This window comes from Eschscholzia californica, unplaced genomic scaffold (assembly GCF_041429995.1).
Source record: "Eschscholzia californica isolate CP2 unplaced genomic scaffold, dmEscCali1.0.p SCAF_2, whole genome shotgun sequence".
NCBI classification, from domain to species: domain Eukaryota; kingdom Viridiplantae; phylum Streptophyta; class Magnoliopsida; order Ranunculales; family Papaveraceae; genus Eschscholzia; species Eschscholzia californica.
This window is the reverse complement of record NW_028238309.1, coordinates 63,984,122-64,005,710: the sequence shown is the minus strand read 5'-3', so window position 1 is coordinate 64,005,710 and position 21,589 is coordinate 63,984,122. Positions and strand designations below refer to the sequence as shown.

Sequence of the window (21,589 nt, the reverse complement as noted above, 5' to 3'; positions counted from 1 at the left end):
CAAATCAAAAGAATAATTATTTTCCCTTTATTTACACGCCAACTATCATAGATGGTCTTTCTGTCTTAAATGATTATTTGGAAGACTTATGTTTAAAATATTTTTTATAGGGAGATTTACAAAATAAATATATCCCAATATACTTGTATTTAAGTTCATTTGAGATAACTATATATTCATGAAATATCAAATATGCAACTATTAGAGACTACCCGTAATTCTAAGTCTCAAAATTTGAGAACAGTAGGAAATCAAACCCAATTTAAAATAATATTTGAAAAAATAATCATTTTGTTCAGTACAACTTTACAGCAAAATCAACGTGAAAAACATTTATGAAAATTTCTAAACAAATTTTAGTTTACTCTCAACAATTTTCTAAATTAGGAACAAATTTGTTTTTGCTCAAAATTTGATTTACAAAAAAGTTTTGCATTTTGTCTTTTGTATTTGACAAACACAAACTGACACTAACACTTTGGGTAAAGAACTTATCGATTTATCTTGTGAAGAAAGAAATGGTTTCCGCATTTTTTGTTTTCCTTCTGACATAAATATTTAGACAAATGCATTTTTTAGTTTGTCTTTTGCAAAAATTAAAATGTTATGCATATTATCTTTTTTCATTAACGGACAAATAATATTTTTGTTGATGCACTATATATATGTTGTTAACAACAAAATTATATATCTTATCAACATTTTGTAACAAGTCAAGACAATTATATATGTCGTCAACATATTATAATAAGTCAGAACGTTATTACATACGTTGTCAACAGTTTGTAACAACAAAATTATATATGTCGTCAACAGTTTATAACAGCACATTTATATATGTTGTCAGCATAGAAGGGTAAAAAGGGGATCATGAAAACAAATAAGACTGTCTTGTTAACAACATAATTATATATGTTGTCAACATTTAAAAAAATTGTTACAAAATGGGTCTTTTTTACAGTATTATTTTTCCGGGGACCTAATTTCCTATTTGAGTCCATTTTGTGCGTTTTTTACTAAAACTTTCTTAATTTAATTGCGGAGCAGGCCTATGTTTGGACGTATCCAGAGAAAGTTGAAGAACTCAGTATTGATGTCTACTGGTTCTTCTGTATGAGTGCCCTAATGATATATGAGTTGACTAAAACTAAATTCTAAAATGTTTGATTTTGTCTGGTAATATGTAATTTGTGTGAATATTTAATGTGAAGTATTTCAAGCATGTTTAAATCAAATTATTTAGATAAAGACGAATCAGACTTAAAAAATATAATTACAGAACGTTTGCAGTTTGCAGTCCACGGGCCATGTATGACGACTATCATTCTCAATTTGTTCTTGATATTCCCAAAGTTCTAAAAATTGGGAAGATTGAGGCTCACCACAGATCAAATGTCCAATTGGCCATATGAGAGAAAAGTGGTATGATCAATAGAGTAGACCACATCATCTTTGGACTACGCGGCCACAGTTTTTCGAGCCATTACTGTAGTAGGGTCAGCTACTCAGCTTAGTAGTAGATTTAGTTCCAAACTCCTTTATAGTTAGTTATTAAAATATGGTCTAAAACCCAACTATGCTATTTATATCTGAATAACTAAAGTTCAATAAATCATGAAATCTATCAGGATTTTGGAGTTTATGTCAACACAGAAAGCAAAGGTTGTGGGCATAAGAGAGAATTTTATTGTAAAATAACAACGACCGTGACGGGCGAAAAAACAAGACTAGTGAGAACTGAGAGGGGTTAATTCTGTGTTTGCTCTCCAAATGTGACCTGGACCATTTTAACCCCTTAAATGGGTTGACATGCCATTTCGGCCCGCTCGACTAATAGTTCTCACACGTAATCATTATTCTTATTTCGTTTTTTCAACTTTACACTACTTGGTTAAAAACAAACCTTTCTTTCTTATACTTCTCTTTTCCATTTTATCTATCTTATTTCTAAATGCTTCCGGCGATCAGTGCTAATTGGGACCTTTGTTTTTGACATAATTTTAAGTGAGCCTTCTTTCCTTGTTTGATTTCTATACAAATCTTTGTTCAAAGGAAGGAGCGAAGGAACTAGTCCTATTTCTAGACGTGAAGAGAGAGAAAGAACCTTCTTCCCTCGCCTAGTTACCATAAGAGGAGAGATAAAGGGATATATATATATATATATATATATATATATATATATATATAGAGAGAGAGAGAGAGAGAGAGGGAGGGAGAGAGAGTGAGTGAGAGAGAGAAAAAAGAAAAGCCTCTTCCCTTGTGTTGATTTCGAGCTGAAGAAAGAGGGCGACAATTCTCCCGTTGTTCGATTCCCATGCAAAGAGAAAGAAGGAACCACTCCGTCTTCTAGATGAAGAGAAAGAAGGAACCCTCATCCCTTAATCTAATCTAAATTCGAGAAGAAGAAAGAAAGAGAGTTTTAGAGAGAATTCCTTATCCTCGTTTGGTTTAGTATAAGGAGAGAAATGAACCATGTCTCTCCCTAGTTTTCAAACGACCACGGAAGAAGAAAAGAAAACACGAACCGAGAGAATAAAAAAAAAGTGAAATTAAGAAAAAGATGAAGGGTGAATTGGAATAAAAAGAAAAAGTTTAGTTAACAGAACTGTTAGGTGGGGGACTTAAAACAGACAATTTGATACTCAAGGGGTTGAAACCGAACAGTTGGTCACGTCAAGTAGCCAAAACAAATAAACCTGTAAAAGAAAAAGAGAAAGAGAAAGAGTAGAGTAGTACGTCAGTAGAGTAGTGAGAGAAAGTAAAGAAGAGAAAGAAAGAGAGAGAGTTCAAGAAGAACTACTACGCCATTAAACCACGCTTCTTCTTCTTCTTCGTCCTGTTTTAAATACTCCACTTTATAACCTTCTCTCTTTCTCTCACTAAAAAAACCCTCAAATGATTACAAATCACTACATCTTCATCTTCTCTTCTTCTTCTTCTTCTTCTTCTCAGTCCTAACTTCTTCTTCAAAGACCTCTCTAGCTAGAGCTAGCTAGCTAGCTAGTTAGCTAGGGTTTATTCATTACAGAGACAACGTATGATACTATGATGTCGTCGTCGTCTTCCAAGAAGATCTGCTTTAATCCAGATTGTAAAGATGTGGAATCAGAAAAAAGATTCAAAAAAGGATGGCGATTACGAACTGGAGATTCAGCTGAACTTTGCCAACGATGCTCGTATGTCTAATTTCTTTCTATCTCAATTTATCTTTCTTTTTTTTTGGTACTAGATTATTTCAAGTTTTGAATATTAATTTCTCTAGTTTTCTTTGTTGTGAACTTGTGGTTGCTGTATTTGGAAGTTTTTGAGAAAAAATTGAACTTTTTAGTGTTGCAAATGCCTGGTAATTTTTGGCAAAGAAAAAAAAAACTTTCTTTTTAAGCTTTTCTGTCTTTTGGTTTGTCTTTTTGGTGGGTTTGTGGTTGTGAATGCTTTAAATTCATCTACTTTCTTTATTATTATGTTTCTATTTCATTAGTTTAGTAGAAATAGGATTAATTGGAACCCTTTTGTGTTGATTCATCAGGTGGATTAGGTCAATGACACTCTTTTCATTCATGCTAGTTTATCTTCTAGGCAGCTATGCAGTTTATATTAGAATCTAGGGTATATCCCCAATGCACCCGTATCGGATAATGACTAGTTATATGGGGGATTGTCTTTTTTAAGATGAAAATGAAAAAGTCAATTGCAAATCTTGGTGAATCAAGAGAGAGCCTTTTAGTCCTACATGTTTTCTTTCCATGTTTTGATTTTCGGGGAGAAATTTGAGAAAAAAAGTTGTTGAATTTTGTTTGTTGCTCATTTCTTTCTTCGTGTCACTCTAGTTCTGCATATGAAGAAGGGAGGTTCTGTGATACATTTCATGCTGGAGCTGCTGGATGGAGGTCATGTGAGTCTTGCGGAAAGGTACATGGAATTTTTGCTTATGCTTTTTTCTGAGCACTGACTGAAGATGCCAAATACCTTTTGTCTTCATTTTAATTTGTCTATTTACACTCTGTGTTCGTCTAAAGATGAAACTTTTGTTGCAGCGAGTACATTGTGGATGTATTGTTTCAGTCCATGCATTTGTACTCTTGGACGCTGGAGGAGTTGATTGCATGGGATGTGCTAGGAAGAACATTATGATGGTAAGTCAGGCTTTTCGTGGGTCATGCTTTATCTCTACTTTTTTATATTCCTTTAAATGGTAAGACCAATCTTCCAACAGATTCTTATTCTTGCTTTAATGCATTTCCTTCTTTGTTGTTGTTCTTGTCATGTACAAATGTTGGTCGATCTTAATTATTAGTAACTAAAGTAAGTATTATCTATGTAGATGGAAAATCGGCATATTTTAGAGATCGATGGTAACTGTACTTTTTGTTACTAAAACTACTTGCTCTGCACTTTGAATTTTATTTGGTGATACAACACTACTCATACTGGATAGTGGGCCTAGGAACTTACTGGGGCCAAAGAACCAGAAAATTGCTTTGGTGCATTAACATTAGTTTAGCCAATTGAAATTTAATGAGAATGACGTTTAATGACAATCAGTTTTGTGTATTTAGTAGATATTTTCGCCGTTGCTGGAGTTTGCCGTAATTGGTACTCGATACAACTGAAAGTTTAACACTTGGTGCTGCCATTATCCAGCTTCTTAACTAGTCCTTACACTAGTCACTACAATCATATATCTTTTTGTATTTGATATCTGATGGGTTATAAAAATAATTTGGGAATCTTTTTTTTTTTGAATTGGTAAGCGCGTGCCTCGAACCCTTGACCTTTAAGTTGGAAGACTTACCTCTTACCACTTGAGCCAAGGGTTGTTGGACTTTTCTGTTTTTCTTGGTGGTATCAGTTTCATATTTGTTTATTATAAAGTGCTTAGTTACAATCATTATCTAAACGTTTATTAATTCGAACTCTCCGACCCTTAAAGCTTCTTTTCCTTCTTTAACATAATAACATATAACATTTCTGTTTTAGGCTTCAAACCAGATGTTCCCGTCTTCTGTAATGCTGCCTCTGCAAGAGAGAGTTAAAGACAGCTCTGTCAAGGGCTGGAACCCAGTTGGTCCAAGTTCTGTTCCTGGACAGTGGCATCAGCGCCACAATATATGGAGTCATGCTAGTGCTCAGCCTGAATTGCTTCCGCGGATGCCTTATGAAACAAATGGTGAAAAAATAATTTCCGGGGAGCATTCCTCTACCACTTCCTTAGATATGAAAAAGCTTGAAGATCCACCTCAAAGAGTTACTTCTAGCAGTCTCAATATTGTGACATTGGATAGGGTTGTAAATGGAAATACTGGGATTGACAGTATAACTGGATTCCATAATATTCATAGGAAAGAAGGGAATTTAGATGGCTTGCATTGTTCACGCTCCCTTTCAACAACAACTGATTCAATGGATGCAAGAAAAGGAGCAATTTCTGATTCCGGTTTGGACTCTTCCGTTCTAGGAATGGGTTTTGAGGCACGCCCAAATCCATCTGCAAATATTTTACTACAGTCATCAACTTCAAAAAACGATCTACTCAGTCGACATTTTGGTCTGTCTGTACCTTTTCCACTTGATGAGGCAAATGAGCCAAGTAGAGTTGCTGGGACTTCAGTCCAACAACAACAGCCTTCACCTTTGCCCTCCACGAATCTCTATCATAATATAAACAATGGAGTGGAGTCATCTGCTGGAACTGACATCCACAATGGTAGACCTCGGATGGATCCCCGTGGAAGAAATCAATTACATTCTCGATATTGGCCTAGAATAACTGATCAAGAACTACAACAAATCTCTGGACAGTATCCACTTAATTTTCTACTTGTTTATTTTATGAATATAGATTAGTTATCCAGAGATGTTTTATGTTATTCTTTTTATATTTTAATACTTTAATTAAGAAAAGTCTACTTTCCTATTCCTAATAGCATTTTAGGATTCTTAACCATTCTAAGCTCAAATGCTATTATTACGCCTTTGTTTGAGAAGATCTTAAGTGCAAGTGATGCCGGCCGTATAGGGCGTTTGGTGCTGCCAAAAAAGTGTGCTGAGGTGACATTTCCTCTGTAATCGTTATTCATTTCGAGTATTCATGTTCTATTGGTCTAGTCAAGTTCATTGTGTTTGATAGATAATTGCAAGTTTTGGTATTTTCAAGAATCTTGTTAAAAACGTGTTGCTGTTCACTTGATAGTGCAAGTTTGAAGCACTTGCGTAGATGCTTCATAATCTGAGTTGTTTTTCTTCACGTTGAAGTATGTTCGATTCAGTTCATTTAGTGAATATCGTGTTATCGGCTGATCCTCTCGGCTGGTTTAAAATTATATTTCTTCTGAAATGAAGTCAGGTTCAGTAACATCTTATGTTGCTCAATGTTTTACTAAACTTGTATATCTTTATCCATTTTCCTGGTCACTTCTCATTACTGTCAAGTGACGAGTATGCCGGTTTTTCTGCACGAATAGTTTATGATGATATTTTTCCTTTTTATGCACAATGATAAGGAATACTTGGTGTTTTAGACTTTTAGTAAGACACTCTTCCTATGGAACAGGCTTATTTTCCTGCAATTTCTCAGCCAGAAGGACTACCTCTTAGAGTTCAGGATGCAAAAGGCAAGGAGTGGGTATTTCAGTTCCGATTCTGGCCGAACAATAACAGCAGGATGTATGTATTAGAAGGGGTCACCCCTTGCATTCAGTCAATGCAATTACAAGCTGGGGACATAGGTAATCAGTAATGTTAGTTTAACTTCTTACTCTCTAGTTATATATCTGATATTAATGTTCCTCTTTTTTCTGAATGTTCAATATGCCTAATTGGAGTTGCTTCAGAAATATAACTAACTTATGGTTCTTCAGTTACATTCAGTCGACTAGACCCAGAAGGAAAGCTGGTCATGGGATTCAGAAAGGCTTCAAACACTGACCAGGTTTGTCACACTAAAGTTAATTAGGTTGGTGGTCTGAAGTGATTACTGTTCCCAGTTATTGTAAATCATTGATCGGAATATTAGTTATATTATAAACACTTCTAACATGTTGCTTGCCACTTCTGTGGATCAACTAATTTCACTTGATGCTCTCTGAACCCAAGGCCTCGTGTTTTCTGCATTTGCAGAGTTGATTTTGATGTTCGAATGTAGTCAAGAAGAATTTGTATAATGTTTCACAAAAGCTTATACTTATATTTTTGTAATAGGATAATCCAGAATCTAAGGTTGGCAACAGTGTTTCAAAAAATGGAGAGGTTAACGCTAAAAGATCTAAAACCAGTGATGTTCTTTCGACTGCTCACCCATTGAAGGGTCATCCAGAATCAACTGGTTACTCATTAAACAACCAGGTTAATTCAGCAGATCCAGCTAGCTGGGCTGATAAGTCAAGTTATATCGCAAAAGAATTGCAAGGGTCTAAGTCTTCCCTCCTTTCTAGTAAGAGGAAAAGCAGCACTCTTGGTTCAAAGAGTAAACGGTTACATATGGAAAATGAGGATTCAATACAGCTCAAGCTTACTTGGGAAGAGGCTCAAGGACTTCTCCGCCCACCAAGCAACAATGTTCCAAGTATCGTCGTAATTGAAGGCCATGAGTTTGAAGAGTATGAGGTATGTCGTTTGTGTTTGTCCGCTGTTATTAGTAAATGGGCTAGCTATGTTTGTCCGCTGTTTTCTCATTTTAGTGTAGTATATTGCTTTTCAAAAAATTTAGTCTTTATAATTTTATATGCTTTCTAGGTTATTTTCCTTAGTATGGATCGTATTTCCTCGACATCTGACATGATTTTTCACCTACAGGAAGCACCTATACTTGGGAGGCCAACAATTTTCGCTACAAATAGTGTGGGGTAGTCGCCTTAATTTTCTCCTGTTTTTTTGTTATTTTTCAGTATTTCACGTGCCGTTTGTTTAATGGAGCTTTTTAGCTTGGTTTTCTGCTTTCGCATCAATTGATCACCCTTATTTATAACTCTCGTGACATCACAGATCTAAATATTCAAAATTAATAAGTTGCTTTCCTTTGGTGATTGTAGTTGCTATCTGAAATAAGATGGTAATTTTGGACATAATTCTATGTTATTGTTATATATCTTTCTCAAGCCAATGCTACGTTTTCATGTCTCAGTGAAAAGATTCAATGGGCTCAGTGTGAAGATTGTTCGAAATGGCGCAGACTTCCTGCTGATGCACTTCTTCCTTCAAACTGGACCTGCTCTGATAATTCATGGGACTCAAATAGGTAAATCTGCGACTCTTTTAGTTCTAGAAAACTAGTCGTGCCAGAATTTATGCAGCCTTCTGCTTTCTAAGCAGATTTTGGTTTAATTCTTTTTCAATCTACTTTTTCTTCTCTCATTATTTGTTCTGCGGATTCTTTTTAGAAGTTTTAAGTTCATAGAATTCCGAATTGTATTCTACTTAGGTCGTCTTGTTCAGCGGCTGAGGAATTAACGACGGAACAACTTGAAGATTTGGTCTCAACAGGTATGAACAATTTTTAAGCATTATTTGGGTAACTTTCTTCTTTGTCAAGAGCAGATGAGAAATGTACAAAAACAAGTTATTTGATCATAAATTTATTCTTTGGGATGCAGTAAATGCTTCAAAAAACAAAGCTATGAAAAAGGATAGTGATTCTCTTGAAGTGCCCGAGGGGCTTGATACTCTTGTTAATCTTGCGATTCTTGAAAGGAAAGAAGTTCTTACTCCAACTCAACAAACTACAACAAGACACCCTCGACATCGACCAGGTTGCACATGCATTGTCTGTATCCAGCCTCCTAGTGGTAAAGGCCCAAAACACAAAGACGATTGCCCGTGCACCGTCTGTCTTACTGTAAGGCGTCGGTTTAAAACCCTAATGGAACGACGAGAGAAGCGTCAATCAGAGAAAGAAGCAGAAATTGCAGAAAAGAAACAACAGCAATCTCAACCCCGGACTTCTGAGAAACCAAAACAGGAGAATGAACAACTCATCAGCAGTAACAACACTACTCTAACCCTAAAGGTGGTCGATGAGACTGCTGCGGGTGATGATAGCAACGAGAAGAAAATGGCGTTTTCTCCATTTATAGGTGGGATTGACCTGAACATGCATCCAGATCGGGACGATGAGCCATCACTGAATCGAGATGCTGGCGAAATGACGGGCTGTGAGCAGCTTACAGCAGCAGGTCCAGAAGTGGTCGGCCCCAAACTAGCAACTCCGAAGATAGATGTAGGAGAAGGGAATATTGACAATGGTGTGATAGCCGGGGAAGTGCATCTTGATGTCGATACAACAAAGCTACGGTCAACATCTACCTCAGCAACTGGTTAGGGGTTCAGATCCTGAATCAAGGGTGAAGCATTGGGTTTGGCCTAGGTAACGGGGGAGTAAGACCAATCAATATGAAGCTTAGCTTCCCGTATATATATTTGAGTCAGCATTAGTCTGACAGTCATAGAAATATCATAGTAAATGTCGGATTTTCTTTGTACATAGGGAGGATTGAAGTCTAGATTATTAGGTCATAATATAGTTGAAACTCTGAAAGAGTGATTTTATCTGAATACAATTTCAGTTGAGTTGGGGTTGTTGATTTTTGTTGTTTCGCCAAGATATTTATGCAGTTACCATCCTTGCTCCAAATCATTTTTAGGAAAAGTGCAGTATAAAGCTAAAAATGCTGAAAATAGAATCTATCAGCCTCTTCCGAGAAATATTCTGAAAATTTCTTGCAGGCATGCTCAAAAGGTGAACGAGTTCTGTGAGGGGTAATAATCGTTTCCATTGCACTTTCGATAACTCTAAGTAGACGAATAACTTTAGCCAAGTTCCCCACCAAATGGGGAAGGAAATGGTGATGTAGAGAAAGCCTCTCAATATGTCTGACTTATTAAAGTTCCGAAGGTAATAATCGTTTCCATTGCGCTTTCGATATGTCCAAGTAGACGAATAACTCTTAGCCAAGTTCCCCACCAAATAGCGAAGGGAGTGATGGAGAGAACAACTCTCAATATGTCTGACTTACCAAAGTTCCAGAGAGTCCGAGGAAGGAGTCTAAAGTAAGAAGCATTTGGAAAAGGAAATTGAACAAGGCAAAGTGTATCTAGGTCGTGAAGGAGAAACCAAGCAAATACAGCAGATATCATTCTAGCATAAGAACAAGAATATACTAATATGGAGTTTGATCTTTCTCATTGTCTGATTTAGACTCGCCTGAGTCGAAATTGTTTAACTCAAATGGACCCAAAATAGGCCAAATCAGCCATTCTAACAAGTTAGATTAAGAACAACCGAACTGAAATCTTACTCAAGCCTGTCTACAGCTGTATAATAAATCCCAGTAACCACCCCTCATAGTTATGCATTTTCGTACAACAAGTCATTGTTTTTCGTGTATGCAGTTATTTGTTGAAGTAGAAGCGAAAACAAAAAAAACACAAAGGAAAAAGTTGATTCAGATCCAACCAATATACTATATGTTACCATTTTTCTTTCATTTCGATTCATCTAACTAACATCGCTTACTCGTTAACACAAACTGACTACAACAAAAACTAATCCCCATAACAAAAGACAGCAAATTTCTTCATGAACTCTAATAACAAAAGCAACTGATCCACACATCTAACCCTGTTTAGAATATATCGACGACGATAATTGTTTTGTTACAGAATTCGTGACAAAGTTGTTGAAGCAAACACAAACCCACAAACATTGACAAAGTGAGAATCAAAATGCCATTTTATTTACAAATAATAATCTTACCCACATCTTGATCAAGATCCAGCATTAGGCAAAGCTGCCATGAATAAGTTGTACGAAGACTCCAGATCAAAATGCAGCTGTCTTGCTTGTTGCTCCGTCAGTTCATCCGCAGCTCCCATCTTCGATAACCTCAATATCCATTCTCTCATTTTAACCCTTCCTTCGAAATCGGGCGGCAATATATTAAGCTTACTGAGTGAAGCTAATAGATCAGCAAGAACAGGATGAACTTGATCAACAGCATACATATTCAACTTCAAGGTATCCATTGCTGTTATGAAATGTTGAACACATTCTGCAACAATGGCGGCCGATGCATTCATTGATGATGAAGAAGCTGCCCGATGTTCGATAGTTGCTGGAACACCGGATGTAATAAGGCGATTTAGAGCAGCCGGGCAATTCATTTTGTATGTATCGATGAATCGTTCAACACTAGGAACAGTGTCTTTTAGGGTTGATGTTAGGGTTTTAAATTGAGCTATCAATTTCAAACACTCTGGTTCATATTCTGATGAAGTGATAATATCTCTAACATAAGCTTTTTCGAGCTTTTCGGTTGCTTTAATAATGGCGTAAAGATCGGCAAAGTTCTCATACATTTCTCTTTCACGCTTGTCATTCCAAAGCTTTACCTCCATTGTTACCAAAGTTATGGGTTTCAAATCCTTTGTTCAAGGTTTTTTTTTTTGTTTCTGATGGTTCGATTTCTACTTGCTAATTAATTTGAATGGAGAAGACAACGGGACACGCGCATTAGGGCTAGGGTTTCTTCTGTACCAAACAACAATCAAAGAAAACACACAAAAACAATCAAAAAATCGAAACTTTAGAATCAAAATAAACAAAATTGAAGAAATAAAACTAGGGTATGAGACAAAATCAAGCTATAAAGATTGAGATCAAATAATCTAGAACTTACTTAGTATAAGAGCAACCCAAGAATCAAAAAGACAAAAAAAAAAAGGGATTCCCATTAAATTACCTTTATTAGTTGGTCAAGAATGAAGAAGAGATTATTCTACAAGTTATTAAGAACTATTACAACTACATTAAATAGTTGAATTTGAAACCCTAAAAAATGATGATTTTAATTATGACAGGAGTGGGGATCTTTAAATTGTCAGAAAATCAAAGATCCAAACAGTGAGTGAAAAAAACTTACAAGGATTAAAAATCGCAGCTTTACTTGTCCCAAGTTTTCAGATTTTGCAGAAACACAGAGTCTAGAGAGATGATAAAACCTAGGAAGTTAGGGTTTGAGAAAGAGAGGTTGCGTGTTAGAGAGAGAAACCGAGGTGCTTCTGTATACACGCAATGAATGAATGAAGAAGACGAAAAAATTTGATTAGTTTGTTTTTTCTCCGAGTCAGATCTGAATGAGAATAAATTGACCAGAGTTAGCTTAGATTGTTTGTTTCTATCTAACTCGTGAGGTCCCATGCGTCTCAATAGTTTGTTTGAGTTGATTTTGGATCCACTTAATAAGATTGTTCTCATCGACCATAATGAAAAATAAAGCAAATTATTGTGCCACCGGGCTCCACTGTTACATTTCGACTCGAGCACTATGTGATTGCTCGTTAGACAGTCTTTTCTTCTTTTATTTCATTGTACTCTATAGAATCTATAAACATCTGAAAGAGATTTTATTATTTGACTCAACTGCATACGGATTAATACTAAGGGAGTCAAATGTAATACGCATGCACAATATCTTTCCGTTTAGTAAACTAGATCGAAGATATGTTCTAGAAAGACCCATATCAAGATGGTAGAATTTATCTTCAACAAAATAAAAGATGGTAGAATTTGCCTCATATTTGAAGTGTGAAAATTTTTAAAGCATATATTGCAAACATAATTTCCCCAACATAGGTATAAAGACAAAAGCATTTTATAGTTTGAGAACTTATATATAAAGAGATTAATTGATATAAACTACTCCTCTAACAAAAGATTGTGCAAGAGTAATTAGTGTAAGACAAATTACTTAGAGCTGCAGTTCGGGTTATCTTACTAATGGTTTCGTTCGTCCAAATACACTCCTTGTATTCGGACACTTGCAAAAACTGGAGGCTGCCATACTTCCAACTATTTTGTAGACATAGGAATACAACAATGGACTGCTAAACATTGGTTTAGGTAGGGCTTCTTCACGGTTCTCCATTTGGGGTTTTTCTTGTCTTAATTTGGGCTGGAGCTGGATTGATGTTTATAAACAATCTAATTCCTAATGAGAAATTTTATAGGCATCCCCTATTTGGCAATGGGCATCACGGATGACTCAATTATACCTTCTTTTAATTTGGGTTTGGGCGCCCACACCATTGGATGGAGGCCCACACCATTGGATGGAGGCTTGTGATTCATATATAAATTAACAAAACTTATCTATGTAACGACGCACGTTAGGACATAATTAAAAAAAAAAAAAAAAATTAATGATCCTGAAATCGACATAATCACTGATAAAAGTTATAGTTAACTTTTTAAAAGTAGAGAAGTTGTAATTTTAAACAGGCTCCCTATTACTTAATTTATGAAATCTAACTGCAAAGCACACGCGCTTAGGAGTGATTATATATCCAAATCATCGATAATGCTGGTAATCTCTGTTCAAAATGATAAAAGAAATTCCTATTAGACATTTTTTGAGGCTTCAAGTTTATATTATACCAGCAAATAGAGAAAAATTTATTTAAGTTTTTTTGTTGCAATTAGTTAGTTTAGTCCTAATGACTCTAAAATCTAATGTATTTTAATTTTGGGTAATTTTAATATTCTTAAATAGTTGGGGTTAACATCAACCTACTCAATTCCCCAACCATCTGTTATAGAACAAAAGCAAAGTCATCTGATACTCTTTTAATATATTTATATACATAATTAAACCTAATAAAAAGATTAAATATAAATATCTTTTATTGTTCTGTACCAACCAATTCGAGAATGAACTGTGCAGCTTCATGGTATTATGATTGTTGGGTTGATTAACAATGAATACATTTGTTCAGGTTCAGCTACATTGAACAGTAATGTATTATCCGATAAGTTTGTAGCTAATTTTTTATTTTATATACTATGTTAATATCCAAATTTTATCATTAATTAAAGTTCATAAGAAAAAAGTAGAAGGAAACGAAAAGTTTTACAGATCGAATACTCTTTTCAAGATATTTATACAAACAAATAAATTTAACAAAAAAAATAAAATATTAAATAAAATATCTATATGAAAATATTTTTATTGAAATTATATTTTTACATTAAAATAATTAAATTAAAATATTTTTATTAAAATGTTTCTATTAAAACATCCTTATAAAAATAATGATTAAAGTCATCTGATACTCTTTTTAACATATTTATATTAAAACATTTATATTAAATATATATATATATATATATATATACATATACAAAATTATATATATATATATTGAAATTGAAATATCCATATTAAAATATTATCTTTTTATACTTTTTTTTAAAACATATGTTACATGATACTCCAAAAGGGGCTCTAACGTCCTAGTTAAACATATGTTATATGATACTCCAAATTAGTGTGATCTACACTTACATTTCTAATAATTTGGATATAGTGGTCCATGGTATGAGCTTATAGTACATATGTTCGGCTGTGTTTTGATATTTATACACTTACATTTCTAATAATTTGGATATAGTGGTCCATGGCATGAGCTTATAGTACATATGTTCGGTTGTGTTTTGATATTTATACACTTACATTTCTAATAATTTGAATATAGTGGTCCATGGTATGAGCTTATAGTACATATGTTCGGCTGTGTTTTGATATTTATACAAACAAATAAATTTAACAGAAAGATAAAATATTAAATAAAATATCTATATAAAAATATTTGTATTGAAATTGTATTTTTAAATTAAAATAATTAACATAAAATATTGTTATTAAAACGTTTATATTAAGATATCCTTATACAAATAACGCTTAAAGTCATCTGATACTCTTTTTAACATATTTATATTAAAACATTTATATTAAATATATATATATATAGATAATTTTATATATATATATTAAAATATCTATATTAAAATATTTTTAACATAGTTATATTAAAATATATATATATATATATTAAAATATCTATATTAAAATGTTATATTAAAATATTTTATTTTTGATAATATTTCAGAAGTTTGAGTGAATTATGACATAACTGCTATAGCACCGCTTATTTTGATGAAATTTGAGAAATTCTTGTATAATACTTATTGTTTTGTATATATGAAGTAATGGCTAACCGAATACTAATATCAAGTAGTATAACAAGCAAATAATTAAAGTAGGTAGGAAGAAGAAGAAGAAGAAGAAGAAGAAGAAAAGAGAGAAATAAGGAGAAGAAGAAGAGAGAGATAATTTTTTTTTATGTTAAAGGTGACCGGCCATAATTTTTATTTCTGCCGGCGACCATTTGCCTGAGAAGAAAGGTGAGGTGGAGAGGAGGTGGTGTGATGGAGGAGGGATAAGGTGAAGTGGAGGAGAAAGAATTTTTTTTTTTATTTGAACGGAAATATCATTAAACTGTATAACGATTACAATGATGTCCTTGAAAAGAGAAAATAAATAAATAAAGGACTACATAGTAACAAGTTAACTGCTAGGGGTCAAGACAAACCAAAGTTTATTACGGAGGATTAAACCATGAAGAGGCTAAGTTATGTGCAAGTTGATTTTGTTAACGTGGGCAGTAGATAATATCCACGCGTCCGGAAGATATTCTTGCACGGAGATCATTAACAACCGTCCATAAACGCAATGGGATTGAAGGATCGATGGTTGTGATTAAATCAACCATAACCCTAGAATCCGTCTCCAGTATAAATTAAACACTCTATTTCCAGATTATTTGCCAACTCCAACCCTAAAGAAATGGCAAGCATTTCACTTTCTAGGGCAGTTGTTGGTGCGATTGGTTTTGTTCTTTCTCCGATGATGGTGTCTGAGCTATTTCTAGCAACCGCGGCACAAGATCCACCATTAGATCGAAAAGATCCGTCACGGTTGATCTTTACTTTGTCCACTGGAGGTGGAATCCAATCTTGTTCCTGCAAGAAATTGTTAGAAATATTAGGAGTAGAGTTATGGATTACAAACCTTAAAGACTCTTGAGTGCGTCGCCAACATCTAGCTATATCAACTGGTGTTTTGTTGAAGATTAAATCATTCCTCATCTTCCACCAATTCCATATCAGATAAGTAGCTTCAAACCATATGTGAGAACTATTTTTGTCCTTTAAAAGCATATCTTTGAGAGTACCAACCAGATCTATATTAAGTTGATGAAGATCTGACTTATTTGTATAACTAACAAGATCTTTAAATACCTTGCAGGTACTAAATAAATGGTCTCTGGTTTCGATCTCTTGTCTATCACAAATAATGCAGAAGTTAGGTATGTTTGGAATCTTACGACTAATATTGGTTAAGTTGGGTAAACCATCATGGATCAATTCCCATATAAATATTTGAATGTTAGGATCCATATGTTTTTGCTTCCAAAATTTCTTCCAAGGGAAAGTATGTGCTTGATCTGACATTATTGAACTATTTTTGTTCTGTTGATAGTATGATTTTGGTGAGAATTTGCCATTCTCCACACATGTCCAAATGAATTTATCATGTTGTTGATGTTGAGGAATGGGTATGTTCTTGATAGCTTGTATTGTGGTATCATCATAATATGTGCTTAATCTTTCCTGATCCCATTGGTATATCGTTGAATCTCTCTTTATAAGATCAGCTACCCAGAAAATGTTGTTTGGGAGTTCCTGTATAAATTGTGGTTTATGTCCTTGAACGTCAGGGATCCATGGGTCTTGTTTAATTTTAATATTGGTACCATCGCCAATCATCCAAAGACAATTATTATGGATAGTATCCCTTGTATTGACAATAGCCTTCCAGAAATTCGAAGTGGATGTGGGACTTTCAGAAGTCCAAAAATCATCGTCCATCATGTATTTTCAAAAATATTTCCATTTTGGCCCCCGAAAATAATTTGGTAAAAAATTTAGTTTTTTGGGCACAAAACGAACTGCTGGACATAATTGGAGGCCAAAACGGTGAGTTGGTCACAATATGGAGGCCAAAACGGAATTAACCTTATTATTTTTTTTCTCTTGTTGGCTCACATGTACGAAGGTAGTTGGCTTTGCCTCACATATCATTAGACCATGTGGATGTGCCTCCCCTACCATGAACATGGAATATCAGGCTAGTACCATTTTTAACTATTTAGCACATTTCCAAATCTTGGAGTCTTAACATAATTTTCAAAATATCAAAATGAGTAGCTGTGAGATGCACCTTGTTTTCTCCTCAATAACTGGATTTGAATTTGATTCCATAAGTAAAAAATTCAGAAATATAACTTTAGTACGCTATTATATGAATTTACAGTTTGTTTATGTTATCCGTGGAGTTCTATCATACAAGCTCGGGTATAATAATGATGTTAGTAAGTAGGTATACAGTGCTTTCAACAAAAAAAAAAAAAGTAGGTATGCATGGGGGTGTTTCTTAGTGTCTTTTCTTATCTAGGTGCACATAATATGCATTCCAAAGACGTTTATTTCACTGAACCGGTCTTTGAGTAAGTTTCCCAAGTCATTACATGTTGTGTGCGGACCAAAACTTACCTCATAAAGAATTCCACTATCTTCATCATCTTTTACAAGGTAGTTTTTTTTTTTTTTTTTTTTGTTGAAATGATGTAATATATTAAACAACAAGAATTCTATTACAATACAAATTTGAAATAAAGTACGGGATATTCTTCCATGATTGAGTTTTATTCCTTTTCCTCGCCCACTTTGCTAACTTATCTGCAACTCGATTGGAGTGTCTGTTTACAAACGAATATTTGACTGCTTCTGTAAGGGATCCGATTTCTCTTATTTTTTGAATGTTCCTTTTGGTTTGCCATTGTATTTCATTTTTATTCTTTTGAAGATATTGAATTACATTGATATTGTCATTTTCTATGATGATTCTCCTGTAATTGTGGGCCACCGCCCATTCCATTCCTTTTAGGATGGCTAATGATTCACATTCCTCTGCGCTTCGGCTTCTGGTGGTTGTAACGTAAGCTTCTATGAATTCCGATGCATGGTTATGAATAACTATTCCAATACCTGCATTTTCATTTATGTTGCTGAAAGATGCATCTACGTTTATTTTAACCCAATCTTGTAAAGGTGGTGTCCATATAACTGGTGCCACCTTCGTTCTGATTTGAGGATTCTGTTTATACTGAGGGAAGTTTGTAATGATTGATATTATTTGTTCTAAGGAGTTGATTTCCTGTTGAAAGCAGTGATCGCATCTAATTTTCCAGATGATCCACATTATAGTAGCCATGTGAATGCCATTATGAGTTTGATTGAGTTCAGGGTTTTGTTCCCAAGAGAAAATCCAGTCTCTAATCGAAGGAATCTGTTCTGAGATGATGTTAAAGTAAAACCAAATGTTTTTCGCTAATGGACAGTGTAGAAGAGCATGTTCCATTGATTCCACCACGTTGCAGTTGGGACAATTCAGATTATTGTCAATGTATTTTCCAATCCGCTCCCGTACCGGGAGGGCTTTAACACAAATTTTCCATAAAAACAGTTTAATTCTAGGAACTACTTGGATGGACCAAATAAAATTCCAGTTTGGTTCTTTTTTAGAGGGTGAGTTCATACTGGTTGAGAGATGTCTATACATTGATTTAACCGAGAAGTTGCCTGACTTAGTGAGGGACCACCTGAGTTGATCCTCATTATTACAGTCTATAGGAATAGTAAGAATTAAGTTTTTGGTGTTTTCATCAAAGGTTCTATTGAGCAGTTCTTGGTTCCATTGGTTCTGTTCTATTAGTTGAGAAACTTTAGTGATCGGAGAGTTATAAATATTCTCCGGGGGGTTGTTAAGAGAAGGAATCCAATTATCTTTCCAAACCTCTATGTTTTTCCCGTTCTGGACCTCCCATAAAGAGAGTTTGTCTATATTATACAAATGTTTACTGATGTTTTTCCAAGGTAGTTGGTAACGCAATTTTCTTGCCATTAGGTTCTGACGTTAGGCAAGTGTCAGCTTCTATACACGGCTTTAAGATTTCACCGAGAACTTTATTTTCTGTAAACAACTGCTAGCCTAGAGTGGCTCACCCCCTCTGTAAAAGTTACGAGGTTGATATATGTGCGCGTAACTTTGTCTTGTTACTAGGGTGCCTTCAAAGGCTCTCCTTTCTTATTGAGACTCACCATTACTCTTGCCACTTCTCGTAAGCCTCGGACTAGTCTGAGTCTGTGTTGTTCAAGTCCAGTACATACTAGGTCCAACAGAAAATTCTCGGACTTGGTCAGTCTGTGGGATGCACATAGAGATGGTCAGCCTACGTAAAAATGAGTTTGGTTCTCATCTAATTTGTTGTAAATGTAATTGCTGGATTGGAAAATCAATTCCTCACTCTTTAATCTAGGTGTTTTTGGAATTGGGGCTTTAGGGTTTTCTTTTTTCTATATAATGGATTCGATTCAGAATCAAGAAGTTGAAGAAGAAGAAAATGATAAAACCATATTAAATCAACATCCAAATCACAAGGAGAAAAAAAGAAAAGATTTTGCTGATGGAGTTGCTAGTTGTAACATATACAACAACATGAAATGGGGCTTCAACCAAAGATCGAGTTGAAGGTTGAAGAATCAGGGCGAAATCCTGATTACATATATTTATGTATAAATAATTTCATGACTTTTAGGGTCCTCTCATTTGTGATCTTTAGGATCCTTAATCTGTGACCTTCATGGTCTTTTATTTTAATTTTTGCAATCTTGTACTCTTGTTCCTTCGTATTGTCATTACTTTGAAATTCATGTTGTAATTTTCATTAGTAAATCCATGTTGTTCTCAAAGGAGTCAAAACCATCAAAAATCATGTAATTTGTTAGATTGAATTCCTTCTATGAATGAAATTCTGGTTTATCTCAAAAAAAGAAAAAATGAGGCGCCTATAGACACTCCCGTTTACTAGTTCTCAGCTATATAATGATGAGAGATATATGTCTGAGTCATTTATTTGAATGGTCGGCTCTGAGGTGAACCCTAAACCAACCACAAACTGGAATCATCAGCATCAGCCGCTGGCTGAAAACTGTTTTTTGTACACATGCGAAGTACTGGATCCTAAAACACGGCATCGCAAGGTAACGGTTTTTTGTACACATGCGAAGTATTGGAAACAAATATCTTGACACTCCCCACAGTCCCACCCTCCCAACATTTACTAACCACCCCATTTGTTGGTAATTGATCCCTTCATTATGGCTCTTTGTACCTTGCTAATCACTAATATTATGTAAATGTCAAATGTGCCCTTTCATAGTTTCGTTCCATAAATGGTGGAAACTTCACCATTAAGTCCCTTTCCAATCGATGACACTATGTTCCATAGGTCGTATCGTGATAGGCGATGGGTAGAGTTAGTCGTCCAGAATAGTCCAAATATCTAGAGATAGAATTTACTTGGCTCCTCCAGGTCGACCAACCCAGCAAGTTGCCTTGGAGGTGACCAACATATCCGACAGAATAATATTCTTGTTAATGGACAAATATTAACCATCTAATCATTCAAAGAATTCAGTGTCGACAATGTCAAATCCCACCCTGGGTAAGAATTAATTGGTCTAAACTATCTCACCTATCGGATCATCAGATATTAAGTTGCTAACCAGTAAACAAATTACTCTAGTCAATCTTTATTTTTTTTTTGATGAAAACAGTATTCAATCTTAATTGTGTTAAAAACCATTGCACAAAATGGTTTATACATTGCCTATTGTGTTAAGGTTCTGGTACCAATTTCTTTTACATACAAAACTCTATTTGTAAGCTAAAAATAGTATTTACCTTTAAGTCAGATCCGTGATACTATTGGAGAATATTGATTTTCAAAAATTTATGTAATAGAATGTTTATGTCGATATAAACATAGACACACAGTGTTCTCAGGGCTGGTCCTGAGATTTCGGTGGTCCGAAGCGAGTTATGAGAATGTGGCCTGCACGCATTTCATAAGAAAAAAAAATTTGTACATAAGAATTCTGAATATTTTCCTTGCACACATGTGAGATTTAAACATGAAACTTGTGTTCATAACTTGCAGTCTGAATCGAACGATCTGATTGAGTTACTCGAAAATCGGCTGGGAAAGACATCGTACGTCCTTAGTCAATCCACCGGTAGAGTGGTTCAACGAGTTTGGAATTCGAAGGGTTTGTAGCTTACTCAGTTTCCTTTTTTTTAAATAGAAAAAAAGTATTAAAAAATGATTCTTTGAGAAAAATAGTCAAAGAAATGGTAGTAGTTTTGGTGTCGAGGCTTATTAATAGTGCTTGTGGTGGTGGAGGTTTTGTAATGGCAGTTGTTGTGGTGGTAGAGGTTTAGTAATGGTAGTGGTTATGGTGGTGGAGGTTTAGTAATGGTAGAGGTCGTGGGTGCTGTGGTAGTGGATGTACAGTAGTAGAAGTTTATAAATTGTGGTGGTGGTAGTAGAGAAACAATGGTGGAGATTTATTAATCGTGGCGGTAGTAGAAATTTCAACTAAAGTAATTAAGAAAAATATAATCACATAGTGATGGTTGTAGTGTTGAAGTTCAGTAATGGTGGTGGTAGGGAGATACATTGTTTGAAGTTTAGTAATTGTGGTGGTGGTAGTAGTGGAGGTACATTGTAGAGGTTTAACAATTGTGGTGTTAGAAGTAAAGCAACAAAAATAAATAGATAATTGAAGAAGCAAGAA

The 21,589-nt window shown here is 34.7% G+C and overlaps 2 protein-coding genes and 1 long non-coding RNA gene across 4 annotated transcripts; 2 read left to right on the top strand and 1 right to left on the bottom strand.

The window, feature by feature from the left end:
* The first annotated feature begins 2,396 nt into the window (after positions 1-2,396).
* Positions 2,397-9,575, top strand: LOC147560229 (B3 domain-containing protein Os07g0563300-like). Its single transcript, XM_086662333.1, has 12 exons — positions 2,397-3,176; positions 3,828-3,909; positions 4,035-4,133; positions 4,978-5,798; positions 5,952-6,048; positions 6,551-6,725; positions 6,858-6,928; positions 7,198-7,602; positions 7,792-7,841; positions 8,120-8,233; positions 8,417-8,478; positions 8,589-9,575. The coding sequence occupies exons 1-12, from the start codon at positions 3,046-3,048 to the stop codon at positions 9,311-9,313; spliced, it is 2,832 nt and encodes a 943-aa protein (XP_086518459.1). The 5' UTR covers positions 2,397-3,045; the 3' UTR covers positions 9,314-9,575.
* Positions 9,576-10,435: 860 nt separating this feature from the next.
* LOC147560228 (vacuolar protein sorting-associated protein 28 homolog 1-like) lies at positions 10,436-12,292 on the bottom strand. 2 transcript variants are annotated; one of them, XM_086662334.1, is made up of 2 exons: positions 11,913-12,292; positions 10,436-11,521 (listed from the first exon to the last, which is right to left on the bottom strand). In XM_086662334.1, the coding sequence occupies exon 2, from the start codon at positions 11,386-11,388 to the stop codon at positions 10,759-10,761; it is 630 nt and encodes a 209-aa protein (XP_086518460.1). In that variant the 5' UTR covers positions 11,389-11,521; positions 11,913-12,292; the 3' UTR covers positions 10,436-10,758. The 2 variants fall into 2 exon arrangements, with proteins under 2 accessions (XP_086518460.1, XP_086518461.1); XM_086662335.1 differs by having other exon boundaries at positions 11,733-12,029.
* Positions 12,293-15,408: 3,116 nt separating this feature from the next.
* On the top strand, positions 15,409-19,722 carry LOC147560227 (uncharacterized). The gene is made up of 3 exons (XR_015233689.1): positions 15,409-16,197; positions 17,346-17,482; positions 18,827-19,722. It is a non-coding gene; the product is annotated as an uncharacterized LOC147560227 (long non-coding RNA).
* The last annotated feature ends 1,867 nt before the right edge of the window (positions 19,723-21,589 follow it).